This window comes from Passer domesticus, chromosome 6 (assembly GCF_036417665.1).
Source record: "Passer domesticus isolate bPasDom1 chromosome 6, bPasDom1.hap1, whole genome shotgun sequence".
NCBI lineage: Eukaryota > Metazoa > Chordata > Aves > Passeriformes > Passeridae > Passer > Passer domesticus.
The window spans coordinates 62,119,682-62,134,004 of NC_087479.1; the positions used below are offsets into that span (position 1 = coordinate 62,119,682).

Sequence of the window (14,323 nt, forward strand, 5' to 3'; positions counted from 1 at the left end):
ACATAAGAAACCCCAAAACCCACAAGCCTAAGTGCTCAATTCCCCACAAAACAAAAATGTAATTAAGACTTCAATGGCATTTAAAAAACAAAAAAGCCTGCAACACCTATTATACACATAAAAATACCCTGTCTGGAATGTAACTGCAATTATAAATGGCTAGTCACTGTGACAATAAATAAAAAACATACTACAGCACATTATCATTTTATGATGTGAGGAATGAGGGTGCTGAAATTCCTATGAGTTCAGGTAAATTCCCTATAAAAGCGGAATTTTGCATATAAACTGAGGTTTTAACTCCAAAAAGCAAGTTAAAGCTATCAGGCCCTAACCTCAAAGAAGGTGCCCACAGGACTGAACTAGGTGTCTGAGTGATCGTTACTAGAGAACATTTTCTCTTCTGTATATATTGAAAGTGATGTCAGACAGCATGTGGAGACTGAGAAAAAAAATACTGAGGACACAATGTCAGCTGTGGGAAAGAGAGCACCCTCATATACCCATCTCTTTACACGTTCCTTTTAGCTGAGAGAACATGTGCACCTCACGTCAAATACAATTTGCATTCGGAGGGAAAGGCCACAGATTAATAAAAGCTAAAAATTACAACCTACTTTTTGTAAGAAATTATTCAAACATTCAAACACTGAAGGCCACCTTCTATCACAAAGTGAACTATCATGCCAAAAGAGGCCGATTTTTATTTCTCCCATTTCCTTCCTCAAAAACACAACGGAGCAGGTACTGGGTAAAGAGATGAAAACTTACCAAGCCTGGCACACAGCACAGTCATGTAAGTCTCATTTTCTTAGGCAAAACACAGGATATGGGTCAGAAAACCTGAATTGTCTTAGCACTTTGACAATAAACTTTGTCTGGCAATGTTACAATTAACTTCAAAATAAGCCAAATATTTGTCAGACCAATTGCTTTTGTTTCTCATGGATGCAGACCAGCTTTGTGTCATGATTATACTTTTAAGAAAAGCTCAAGTTCAACTTTACATAAGCTTTTTTTTTTTTTTTTAAAGACCATAATTTATGACTGGAAATTTTGACCAGAGCAAAATTCTGAGTAGTTAATGCAATTTATGTAGATTGTCAGCCTAAGAGCCGGCCTTGTGTCCTTTAGTCATTTGTAATATTTGTAGGAAGCAGTTCATCTCATGTGCTTCTTCATAAATCAGTTCATCTTTCTCAGGAGATTAATTATAGTGAGGAATGAGGGTTCCCAGAAGTGATTGTCTAAAAGCAGTTGATATTTAAGTTAGTTGACAAATTATTGTTATTTCCTTTCTTTCTTTCTCTTTTCTTTTCTGAAGACTAAAACCAGTAGCTTACCTTTCTTATTTAGTAATCTTGGTTAACTGAGAAAAGAGCTAAAATAGATGGAAGTCCTCACCTCCATGCAGCATAACATCACACATCCCATATGGAGTAGGGATCATCTAGCCAACAAACCCATGCTGCAGGACAAAACAAATCCCACTCCACCTCTCCTCAATCCACTGCTTATGGGACATGAGCAGAAGAGTATTCACAAGAAGGATGAAGAAAGAGAGTGGGAAGATATTACACAGGAAAAACAAAAAGGTTTCTACTCCTCACACTAAAACCTGTTAGCTTGTTCTTTGAACTGAAAGCCAGACCTAATTCAGATTTAGAGACAACTATTACATGCTGATGTTACAGTTAAATCATTACTGTTTACACACTGTACCTTCTAAAAGAGTACACACTGATTTACCAAGGTAGAATATTGCTAAATTATTAGATTATTATGCTGATACATTAATCTGTAATATAATTATATTAGACAGAGGTTAATTTTATTTTTCTGTTATACAAAATATGATCAGGATGTTCCAGAATGTCCCTGGAGAATGCTGAGGGTCTCTGCTGCCACCATAATTTTTTTGGGGCAACATTCCAAAACCTACTGATACAGTCCTTGGACAACAATTTCCAGAGAAGGGAGAGCAGTTTCCTGGAAAGAACCAAGCATGAGAACTACAGAGAAGCTGACCCAGACCAGTGCTTTTCCCTGGAGCAAAATGCTCATTACAGTTATCAGAACCTCCTCACAGCCAGCAAGGAGACTTGAGCCTGAAGGCTGCCGCTGTCAAGTGAGTGCAAGGAGCCTCTGCTGAGGCCCAGTGCTGGCCTCTCTTTGTCAGCAGAATGACTTTGGGAACGTGGGATTTGCTGCCAGCCCATGCCTAGGCTGGAGAGATGCGCTTAGTTCTCACCAGCCACAGCCCCCCAGCCCCGCTCTGAGCTACAGACTGAGGCTAATGAATGCTGGCAGATCACTACATTAGTGAATGGACACAAAGTCAGTAAATGTCATTCAAAAAAGCTCTGCTTCACACACAGCATGGCTCTGAGTGTTCCTGATGTGCTGCCACAGACATAATTTCACTGCAACATTTATAAAACATAACATATTCCTGCCTTCACGCACAACACTAGATGATTCCTGAAATTAGAGTGGAATTGTAATTTTGTATCTTACAGGATAGTCTACAATAGTGATGGAAATGAAAGCAAATTGTACTATTTATCATATAAAAACTTTGCAGAAATCTTTAGTGGTCATTTTTCATTCTTGTCAAACTACTCATCAAAATGCCTTGTTTTATGATTAATTTGTTCCCCCTTATCTGTGCTTGAAGCAAATGAAAAAACATGGTTCACCAGTGCCAAGAATTTTTAAAGTTATTTTTTGGATGCACCTTCAGGCCAGCAAGTCACAACTTCAGATATATTAAACGAGGACTGTACTTTTTTTCAGGAAGAGACAGCTGGCTTTTGGATTATAGATGTCATGTTTACAACACACAACTTCGAGACAGTCTTACAACTTCTGGAGATTAACAGAAAATCCAATCTCCTCTGAATGAAGCCACTATTAAGAAAAATTCAAATTATTAATTGCTTACCTTTGTCACTGCTGCTTGTTGGGGTTGGAGGGAGAAGCCCAGGCTTAGATTTGTCATAGTTGTTAAAGCTCTGGCTGCGTCGGTTGTTGGCACTGATGGAACCACGAGCTTTGGCCTCGCTGCCTGCAGCGGACACCCTCATGGTGGGACCTGGAAGTCTGGTGGAAGAATTTACAGCATGTTTAAACATGGGTAAAAAGCACTCTGGGCAAGAAACTTCCAGCTGATGCTTTGGTGTGTATGTTCAGAATGGCTCTGGGACTGTGAATAAGGGACAGTGACTGACCTGGATTTTGGTAAAAAAGACCAAACAAAACAGGCAGGCAGGTGAGATTTCATCAAGTGCCAGAAGACATGGATGATAGACTGGCAAATGATGGGGGTATTTTATCCTTTAAACTGTACAGTTCTCATTTCCCTGAACATGGTTTAAAGTTGTTTTCCCCTTCCACTATAAATGATAAACTCTTCCAAGGAGGGGAGTGATAATTTCTACATTGTAACCAAGTGCCAGGACACATTGGTACTTACATAAAGAATGACTATTTCACCTTTTTTTTGTGTGTGTGTATGTCTTCCTACCTGTCTGACATCTTTTTTTTGGCATCCTTCTACCCGTCTAACTTAATGAAGGCTGTTTCTACAGAGGAAGTCTTCTTGTTGCACTGTCTTCTACAGCCATGGACTGGGTAAAAGTTGATAACTCTTTAGCAGCAGCTGGGGAAAAGTAGTGGGTAGGTGTCCTGTGCTGATGATGCCTTAGGTTCTAGCTTTTATATTTTTCAGATTCTGTACTGCTTTAGTGTGTAGTTGTGAGCTTCATATTAAGGGATGGTAAGCTCTCTTCACAGAGTAGCTAGACAAAATAATTCCTTTTCTAGCTTGGAACCAAGAACAACTGATCCAAATTTCAGGCCCAAGAGCATATACAGTGTGGACTGAAGAGAGAAAAACAAGAAGGATGGGACTTCATAACCTAAAGCTGTAATTGGACAATTCAACTCCAATATGCAAATGGATCAGAACTTATAAAAGTGAGAAACCCCATGACTGGTTTTTCATGTTGTGAACATTTTGGTTCATCTTGGGTCTAGCACTGGCTGGGCTCTTGTGCTGCCTAAGGTGTAACCATTAAGGCCTTCTAATAAATCCCTACTTTAACTCTGTCTAGTCTCTGTTCTAGGTCAACCTTCACAAGACATCACTGAAGAGAAGCCTCTCTGCATAGAGTCATTGGGTTGGAAAATACATATAAGATGGAGTTCAGCCATAAGCATAACACTTCCAAGTCCACCACTAAACCATGTCCTGAAGAGCCACATCTACACATCTTTTTAAACATCTCAAGGAATCCTTCACTTCCCTGGGCAGTCTGTTCTAATAGTGTTCTAATGGGACACCATGCATAAGCTGAAAATAAAAGTATCAACAGCACAAGTATAGGCTCATAAGGGTCTTTCTACTTCCGTAAGAACAAATCAAAGGATCATCTTAGATGAAAAGTGTATGTCAAACAAGCTGCAGTCTGAATTGTTTTAAACCAGAAAAAAAGCCCTGAGGCAAAATTAACAGTCATTTGCCATAAGCCTGGTGAATCAGAAATAGTTGCAGGTAAATTCAGGGGAGGAATACCACTGGCAAAAGGTTAAGACTGAGGCATTACTGTTCTTAAACCAGATTGCCGGACACTTCATCACATGCTGGCCACATAAAGGCTACCCTTATTTCAGAAATAACAATGAGATGGAACTTGGCAGCCTTTTCCCTTCTAGAGAAGCACATCACATCTCTGCCCTGACAGCTGCAAAGCTCAAGAGCCAAGCCCAGCAAGACTTCAACCTGATTTCATTATTTGGACCTATATAAACCACCTATAAAGCTTCAGCACCCTCTCCTAGAGTAACCATATTATCAGTGAGCTGGTATTAGCCTCTGGTTTAAACTGGGCATCTGCCTCTTCCAGCCTGTACTTACAAGATGAATCTGATTAACTAGGGAAAAAATGTAGTTATTCTGGAATAAATAAACAAACTTTTATGCTTTTCAGGCAAAAAAGGAAGGTGGAGGACTTCTTTAAAAAGCCTGACAGAATCAGGAAAGCCACCAGCATCACATCTCAGAACACTCCAAAGCCAACATTCACACACAGAATCTTTTTAAAGCTTCTTCATGTAAAATACAAAAATCTATTCAAATAACTTGTGTCAATAATAAAGTAAAAGGAAGAACTCCCAGTTGTCAGAGGGAGTGTGGATCCAACTGGCCAAATCACCATTGTACCTCTGAGAGAAGGAAGAGAAGCCAGAAAGGAACCTGGCAGGGCTTCCTAAATAAACTGATTTATCCAGGACTAGTGAAGAAATAGAAGATATGAAAAGAAGCATGGAGAAAAAGCCAAAATGTCAGCAGCTGCATGCACATGCTTTCAAAGCTCAAAAGAGTCTATAAGACATGAGGGCATCATTCAAATACAAACCCAAAAATTAATTTGCAAGCTCAAATCACCACAGATTGAGTACAGCACATCATGGTTCTGAGGTTGACTTTTAGACCAGTCTCTCAAATTATACAGCTTTTTCCAGCACTGGGGGGTGCTAAAAAGTTGTCCATACTCATCATTGCAGCAAAGGGTCCATGAGAAAACCCCAGAGGGTCTTCATCCACTGCAGAGGAGACCACAGGGGAAGAAGCTGAGGGCAACCAGTGACAAATAAAACTTTTTGAGAAAGTCACCAAGACAAGGAAATTTAAAAAAAGTTCATTTTGTTTGACAGGAAACTAGCTAGGTTTTCTACAAAGCACCTAGCCCAAAGCTGCTACCCAGTTTTGAAACATTGCGTACGGGGCACCCACCCCAGGATGGCTACAAGGGCCCCAGTATGGGAGGGGAGTTTTCCAGCAGCAGGGAAGGGACAATCTTCCTGTAGTGATGCATAAGAAAAGGCTCCCCACACACATCCACACAGGTCTTGCAAAGCTGTCACATTTTAAAGTAAACAAAGATCCTCAAACTACATGACCACTTAAGAAGTTACAAGTTTTCCACTGAGTCAGCACCGTCACTGCCAATAAAAACACACCAAGAATAAAACACCTACATGTCAAAAGACTCTCGAAGATATCCTTTCTCTTAAGACTTTTTTCCCCCTCTGTAGTTTAACTAACTGGTTTTAAGACCCTTCTTTTGGTATTAGTTCAAGATACTTCACAGCGGTGTCTGTGAAATCTAAGGAAAAAATCAGGTTCAGGGAGACACTTCTGGGTTCTTGCAATTTAGAGAGAAGGTACTGAGCTTGTATAACACACTCTTTTACTACTCTTCAGCACCTCTGTTAAGCAAATATGAGCTGTCAAGCCATAATTAAGATCAAGGAAGAACATGAAATGTGGAACTATTTAAGAGGGATTATTCTGCAGAGATTCACTGTTAGCATAAGCATAATAAGAAATAAGATGTGGGAAATAAATCTAAATTATACAGCAGAAAAAAAATCTATACAAACTGAATAAAGATCATAAGCTATAGTACAAAATCTTAGCAAAAATTGTATGGTATAATTTACCAATGTAAAACTATATTCTAGTCAAACATTTACATATAATAGCAAAATAACAATATTATTACCCAGATTAATAACCACAGCAAGCCTTAGGATCACTGAGATGAGATGGACAGATGAACTGGCATGCAAATCATGCTGGGATCCAGGGAGAAAAGTGCCTCTGATTCACTTCCAGGGAGGTCACAGGTGAGAACACTGGGGAGTGCAGGGGCTCTGATCAGCAAGAGCCACACAGTGCTGTTGGGGGTCACAGCATGCAGGTGACACTCTCCTCAACAGCTGAGCCACTGGCCTGATGAAGCTCAGATGAGGGATGGAACTGGATGATCTTTAAGGTAATTTCCAATCCAAAACATTCTATGATTCTATGATTTCAATAATGCAGGTCAAAATATAATTAATACAGCAGGGTGAGAACTCCCAGAACCATGTTTTGTTCTCAAAAGCAAAAGCTCCTAAGAACAAAAAATCAAATTATTTCCTTGAGGGCCAAAATGCATTCCACAGTTAAAAAAAACCAAAAAAAAAACAAAAAAAAAAAACAAAAAAACACCACCACCAAACAGAAAAAACAACAACAACAAAAAAAAACAACCCCAAACAAACAAAAAAAAACCAAAAAAGCCCCCACAAACAAACAAAACCACCAAAAACAAAACAAAAAAAACCCCAAAGAAACAAACAAACAAACAAAAAAACCTAAGAAAAAAAATTAAATCCATCTACAACTTTCCCATTTCAGCCATTTGCAAAGGTCTAGTTACAAACTGTTTTTGACAGGAACCCTAAACATGCACCCAGAAATATTGCAAAAGGATTATTCATGCTTTGCAGAAGATGAAGAAATGCTAACCTAGAAGACCTTTTCTGACCAAGAGTGAATCGGATGATTTTGCTTTGAGATGAGTCCCTGGGAGATGCACTGTGACGGGAAAGAAAAAGCGGAAGAGAACATTGAACAAAGAAACTTTTCGGGGTTTTTTTTTAAAGCCACTAAACTTAGTAACTGATTTTAGGGAAAAAATGGGTTTTTTTATTAATCTCACAAGAACATAAAGCTTCTTGACCAAGTATGACTTCGGGTCAAAACCACTACAGTCTGAAATTAATTTTTACAGAGTAATGAACATGCAAATCTGCATGCAACCCCCAACTCTAGTCCTCTTTTCTTTCTCACTCCTTTACTATATATATTTTCTGTAGAATCTGAGCAATTTGACTTTAGTACATATTAAGAAAACATGACCTTGAAGATCTTCAGGATATACATATTTTTCAATTATTTGAAACCCACCCCAATCTACACAATGGACTGGAAACAGCAAAACAGTGTTCAGCATCTCTGCATGTTTGACAGAAAACTTGCAGAAATCTCTTCAAGCACATCTTTATTTTACGGTAATTATGTTTTTCAACTATACAAAACTATTGTTTACACCCAAATGAGCATAATTTGTGAAGAAAGACGTAAAAGCCAAACCCAAATAACCTCTGAGCAGTCCCACTTGGAAGGCTTCAGTTAAACTGTTTATATCCCTCATAAGGCAGCACTTAAGCCAGCGTTCACCTCAAGGTGTGTTAACAAGCAAGCCTCAGTGTGAGATTTGTAAGAACAAGAAGCCTTCATACTTTACTAATTGTGCAAATATGATTTCTGCTTTTAATTCTCTTTCTTATCCCCACTAAACCCTCCCTGTTTTAGCAGTGCAAGGGTCAGACCAGTAGAAGGCTGCACGTGCATTTACTGTGGTACTGCCTCAGAAGACTGCTTTTGTTCCAACCTGGGCAGAGCACTCCTAGCATTAAAGACATTCAAGGAACAAAACCCCTTTCTATTCAGCTGCACTCTGATCTAGGAGTGCCAACAAACACCAATGATGAAAATTATTTTTCATGTAAAGCCAGAAGCATATTATTTTTGACCAAAAAGCGTAAATTTGATTTTGATTGCCACCAGGCGTTATGAGCTCTATTTCTTTTACCACTGGCAGAGTAACCCTTCCCCACAGCGGAAGGTAACCCTTCCATTTCTTAGTAAGGACTGAAACTCTTGTAATCTGAGAACTGAAGTTGGTTTTCATATGCCTAAAATGTATGCTCTCTAAAGGAAACAATGTGCATGCTTTGTGAGTAGAAAGAAGCAAAAGGAATAGTGAGAAAAACATCCTTTTACAATCCTATGGTTACTTGGTCCAGCAGGGATGCTACACCCATTGGGCTGCATATTTCCAGCACTGAGAACCTATTTAAACACACGTGTTTTGATTCCCAAAGGCTTAATATCAATTGCTACCCTGCATTCCATTATCAACACGCTTTATTCTAGAGCAGAACTAAAGAAAGGAGTTTCTTTGGCTTTTCAAGACCTGCAATGATAAGCAAAAAAAAAAAAAAAAAAAAAAAAAGAGATAAATGAAAAAAACCCCAACTCCCCAACTTTAAGATTTCCCCACCTGGACTGCATTTCTGGTTGTGCTTTAAACTGATGTTGCACAGCTTGTGGGGGCTGTTGGCACGGAGTGTGGAGCGAGGCTGGCACCTGCTGCTGCGGGACTCCCACCTGGCACTGGGACGGAGGCCCTGCTTGCTGGGATGGATGGTGCTGGGGCTGCTGCTGCTGCTGCTTGTACCGAGACAGGCTGAAGAACAGGCCCAGGATGGCCTTTAGATTCCCATTCCTGATTTCTGTAAGGCAAAGTGGAGAAGTCATTCGTCAGCCTCAGTGGGTGTTTTCTCTCCGACAGTGTAGCAGGTCAGCCACTGCATCCCCAGAACACGGTCTGAACTGAGCCCCTTTGGGATATCCTTTAGGATAAGTTTCTTTCTGCACATCTAATTGGCATTACAGTTGATTGCCAGTGAGCACCAACCACAAATAAATAACTCATCTCTCCCCTGCAGTGACTGAGCAACATCTCTCTCACATTTCCGCTGCAGTCTGTGTTAATGCCAGTGTGCTTAAAAAGCAAGTCCCTTTTAATCTTGCCTTTAAACTAAAGTAGCTAAAAACCCCAAAACAGAACCGCCACAACAACAACTGTATTAAGGACAGCACGCTGTAAATGATTTCTCAGTCCTAAACTTGCACAAGGAGGAAACTACTCCGTTCTCACATATATTTCTGGATTTTCAGACTAATCTAATAAAAATTAAGAAAATTTGACGCAAGTTTTGCACTAGAAAATATGGTTATTGGTTGACATAGCTGTATTCAAACGCAATTACCAGCTTTGATATGATCACAAGCTGGTAAGGGACAGGCAACCAATGTACCTAAAGAGAGCTTGACAGTCAGTGTATAAGTTTTCAATTCCTGAATGTCATCCTGCTCTTCTATGCAATATCAAATGCAAAAATGTAAAAGCAAATAGAAATACAAAGATGAAGAGGTGTATCAGACCATGCACTTAACCACTGTATCATAATTAATATGCCAGAGGGCAAATTCTTCCTTGCAGACAACCTTAATGTGCTGTGATTTAATTATTTAGCATGTTTCATTTCCTAAATTTAAAAAGCTAATTGAAAAAGCTACATCAAACAGCTGAACTTCTGCCTGTGTTGTACAGATCATTTGAACTGAAAGCTGACTGTTGCCCTGTGAGAAAGTAAGAAGAAAAGGACATGTGGTAAGACAGTGGCCAAGCACAAAGGAAAGAACCAGAATTTTCACTTGTTTCCAGTTCCGGCTGAAAGGTTGCTTTGAGTTTGTGATGGACCACACTCCATCCTTTACTCCCTCTCTCAGCCACATTTCTGCTCACATCTTTGCTGTGTAAACAAGCTTCTGCTCCTAATCCTAAGCACTTTACCCAGCAGATCTGAGGCTCTAAGTTTAAAACTGTTCTTTCCCATTCTGTACCAGCTTCCAGCTCTGGTCTCCTTGTCTACCTGCACCTCAGTTTACTTTCCCTTCCCAGCCAGTAATATAATTTACTTTCTTGCTGAAATTTGTCTCAACCCATGCCCATGTCTTCAGAGAACATTAGACCGCCTCTAAGTGGCCCTGGTCATCACCCAGACCCAGGATATTCCTTTCCTCTCACACTTCTTGACTCAGTTTCCCTAGCCATTTTTATTTCCCTGCAGCCTAGCCCCTCCGACACTGCTCTCTGCCACCACTGACACTCCAATCCCTTGTTTAAAGGATTATCACTCCCAGGGCCCTTCAGCAGCCATTTTCAGTCTTCCTTTGTTTTCTCGGCCAATTTTAGTCTCTTCCTGAACAGTAGGGTCCCAATTAATCCTGCCTGTTTCCCCTTTTCCCAGCCCACTCCTGCTCCCATGCAGTGCCATGGAAAAACCCAGCATTCTCCCACTTCACCAGGCAGGTTCCTTCTCTAATCTGCAGGTTCTCTTCAGTAATCTGTGTTTAGCTTAGGAGGACAGGGATGGAAGTGGAACAGACACAAAATACAGCAGAACACAGTAAAAAGGATTTCCTTATCTCCAGCAAATAACTCAAAATACTCATGGCAACTGTAAGGAAAGTAGCAACTAATCACAGACTGAAGCACAACTAAACAGATTCAGAGGCACTGGGAAGCTTAACTGCACAAATACATTCAAAGGTAAAAGAAATTATCATGGACCTGCTTGTTAAAATTTAGCAAAGCTATATGCAAATTGAAACTGATTTCTATGTGAAGTGAGAGACAATTAAAACAACAACCCACCTATGACAAGTTGCTGCCTGTTTTCTACTGCATTTATCAGAAGGGCAACCTGCTTTTGAACAAATAATCAAAAGAAGAACACTTTTAATGAGTTAAAGTAGTCTCTTCCACTCTGGTTTTGAAAAAAACCCACATTTTAAATCAGACTTTCAGCGCCACTTCTGTTTCTTTTATCTTAAAAACTGAGGTAATTCTGGCAGTTTTACCTTGCACTTCATACAAAAAGGAGTATTTCAAAGACTGCTTCAGCCTCACTGCACTCTTCCCACGAGCAGAGTCTAAAATACTTCCTGCTTCAAGCCCTCTCCAGCCCATGGTCAGCTCCAGTATACTGACTTAGATAAGGATAAAAGTATCCACCCAGCCATTCTAAATGTGGAGCCAAAAATTACTGTCCTGGATACTGGAAACAAACACTCCAGACACCTGAAACTGGAATTTGGTTTTCATAGGAAACCTCACAAATCCATTCCTCGGAGATTTCCATCCTGGGATATTCCTGCTGGTGCTTGTTTCCCCCACATCACTGCTCCAGGATGTGTTCAGCTGATCATTATCCAGCTCATCTGTTATCCAAAAGATCTGCAGCTGCTTATATGTGATTATCAGTTTGAGTTTCTAATGCACATTCATGCCCTCCGATATCTTCAATATCTTGAGAGCAAGGAGATATTGAGAGCAAGCTTCTCTGGGCAGCTGCAATTCCAGGAATCTAAAACAAGTCTAAGGGCAGGGGTATAGAAAGACAGTTCAAGGAATGAACAATAAAAATTTGCAGCAAGAAGTTAAAAGAGATCTCCAGCTCTCCATAGTTTTCTTCAGTAATGAGAAATGGAGATTTTAGGCTTTTAAGAATCTTTGATAAGATTTTTAAGAATCTTTTTGCCCTCATGTTTCCTGGGAAGGGGAGCCTCTAGCACAGCATGGTCATCATCAGTGATTGCAGATCCTCAGCATCTCCAATCCATAAATCCATCAAAATAGACTCTGTGTCAGTGACATGCACATATCAAAGCAGGATTTTAACACTGGAAAGATATACATGTGCAGTCCCAAATTATTTCAACATTTAAGAGTCATCCAAATTCCAGTTTTCAATCATTAACTTTCCTCCACACTGAAGCTTCACTGTTGAAAAATACGTGCTCTTACCAAACCCAGGAGACTTCGGTGATTACTCCCATTTGGAAGCAATCACAACCTTTTCCTTCCTCTTAGATGAGAATCTGCCAGTGAAGTAAATAAAGTTATTTGCAGTTGACCTAGCAGGTCTTGCAACTTGCACAGAAACACTGGCTTGTCTGGTAACAACATTCCTCACTTTAAATGGCTCTGTGTTCCTCAACACAGTGCCGGAGCAACTAGAAAGAGAAACTCACTTTACTGTTGCATTCAAATTATTTTATAAAAATATATTCAATCCCTCCCCCTCTCTAGTTGTCACTTTCTTCCTTCAATGTTAGTGGTGGAGCCAGTAAATGCTCTCATTCATAGGGTGGCAGCAAACATTATTGGTCACTTCTTAGCTTCCATGTGATTTAATACACTAATTCCTAGATAGTATAAAAGAAAGGCAGAAATCCTGAATCAGCAAAGCCATGGGATAACATGTGTCCTGCTGGGCCTGACTTGTGACTTGGCAGGAGAGCCATGAGCACTAATCATGCTGTCCCTTCCCCAGCGTGAGCAACACCATGCTGCAAGCTCTGTACACCCAGGCAGTTTTCACATCATGGACCTGCTATTTCACTTAGATTTTACCTTCTAGTGAGACAGGCAAATAACGTGACACGTATTTTTACAGTATTTCCATGTTAAGATCAAAATTGGTCTTTACAATTGACTCAGATTTTCTTTTTAATAATTACCCTGCAAACAAATTTTCTGCTGTTTGAAGTTTTAGCTCATGCTTTCTTTTCTTGACATGAGAATCCTTCTGATTATAACTGAGCAATTGAGGCATGTAATGCTGGCAGCACTCAGGTGGACCATAGTAAAGCTTCTCTTTGGAGGAAAATATTTGTTAGTGCTGTTCTAATACACCTAACATTTAGCCTCCTCTTCTGCTAGCTGTGGTATACTCAGGTTAACACTAAATATCTGCTATTTTGCTGTAGCCTCCTCCTCCAAACTAAGTTTGTGAAGAGACTCAGTCATCAAACATAACTTTGAAGTCTCACCTGATGCCACACATTCAATTATTTGTTCTGCAAAGCACTGATGGAGATGTCATATCATATATTCAGCTACTGAACCCAACTGCTTTTCCAGCATATTTAAATGTAAATACAAGTGAAAGCTGGTGCTGAGGATGACAGAAATCTGTTTGAGCACTTGATAAGATAATAGTTAAACAGCTTCTGAGCCAACAGGTACCACACATCCTGGTATAAAGGAACAGAGTTAACCTAGTTTGGTTTCAGAAAATTCTGCTGCTCTTCAAAAGCAGAGTGATTAATTAAAGGTCAAAATGTCTTGTTTTGGTTTGGCTCAAAATATTTGGATTTGATTGTTTTGTGCACTTGGAAACAGGAAAAATATCTAAAATGAGAAGAAAGCAGGATGGTTGTTCAGGTAAGAGAATAACTGAAGAATAAGGAAATAATTTTTTTCTCTGAAAAGGCAAACAACTGACAGTAGCTCACTTATATCTGTAAAATATACACTGATCAATGTGCAAATTATAGAAGTGAGATAAGAAATTTTTGGTTTTAAACAGAAAATAGTAAAGAAGTGACTGAATTCTAATTTGGTCTCATTCATTACTTTTACAGGTCAGCTGTGTAGAAATTAGATACATATTTTATCTACCTTTCACACTGAGATGGGGAAAAAAGAAATAAAAGATTGTCAGAAGTTTAAATTGACCTTATTAATTTTCCATTACACTCCATGTTCTAGTTGCAATCACATGTAGTTCCTCATGTAAGATGAAACCTTAAAACAACCAGAGGACTCACCTTCTGCTGACAGCCCCTGGATGTTAATCCCCTTAGCAGCCAAGAAACTCAGGCATGCATCTATGTTTTCAATCTGTTCAAGAACAAACAAAACAAGCAGATAAGAAGGAGACACAAAAAGAAAATGCATTGTAATAATTATTTACTTCCACCTACTGCCACACTTGAGTGCACTCACTC

The 14,323-nt window shown here is 39.6% G+C and overlaps 1 protein-coding gene across 10 annotated transcripts in view; it reads right to left on the reverse strand.

The window, feature by feature from the left end:
• Positions 1-14,323, reverse strand: part of NAV2 (neuron navigator 2) — a 385,274-nt gene that overhangs the window by 117,729 nt on the left and 253,222 nt on the right. For 7 of the 10 annotated variants that reach the window (XM_064426225.1, XM_064426222.1, XM_064426219.1 and 4 more), the window contains 4 exons: positions 14,144-14,216; positions 8,961-9,192; positions 7,361-7,429; positions 2,945-3,102 (listed from right to left, as the gene is read on the reverse strand). In XM_064426225.1, coding sequence (XP_064282295.1) covers positions 2,945-3,102; positions 7,361-7,429; positions 8,961-9,192; positions 14,144-14,216 — 532 coding nt within the window. The remainder of the gene's footprint in view (positions 1-2,944; positions 3,103-7,360; positions 7,430-8,960; positions 9,193-14,143; positions 14,217-14,323) is intronic. The other 3 variants (XM_064426226.1, XM_064426224.1, XM_064426221.1) reach the window with 1 other exon arrangement.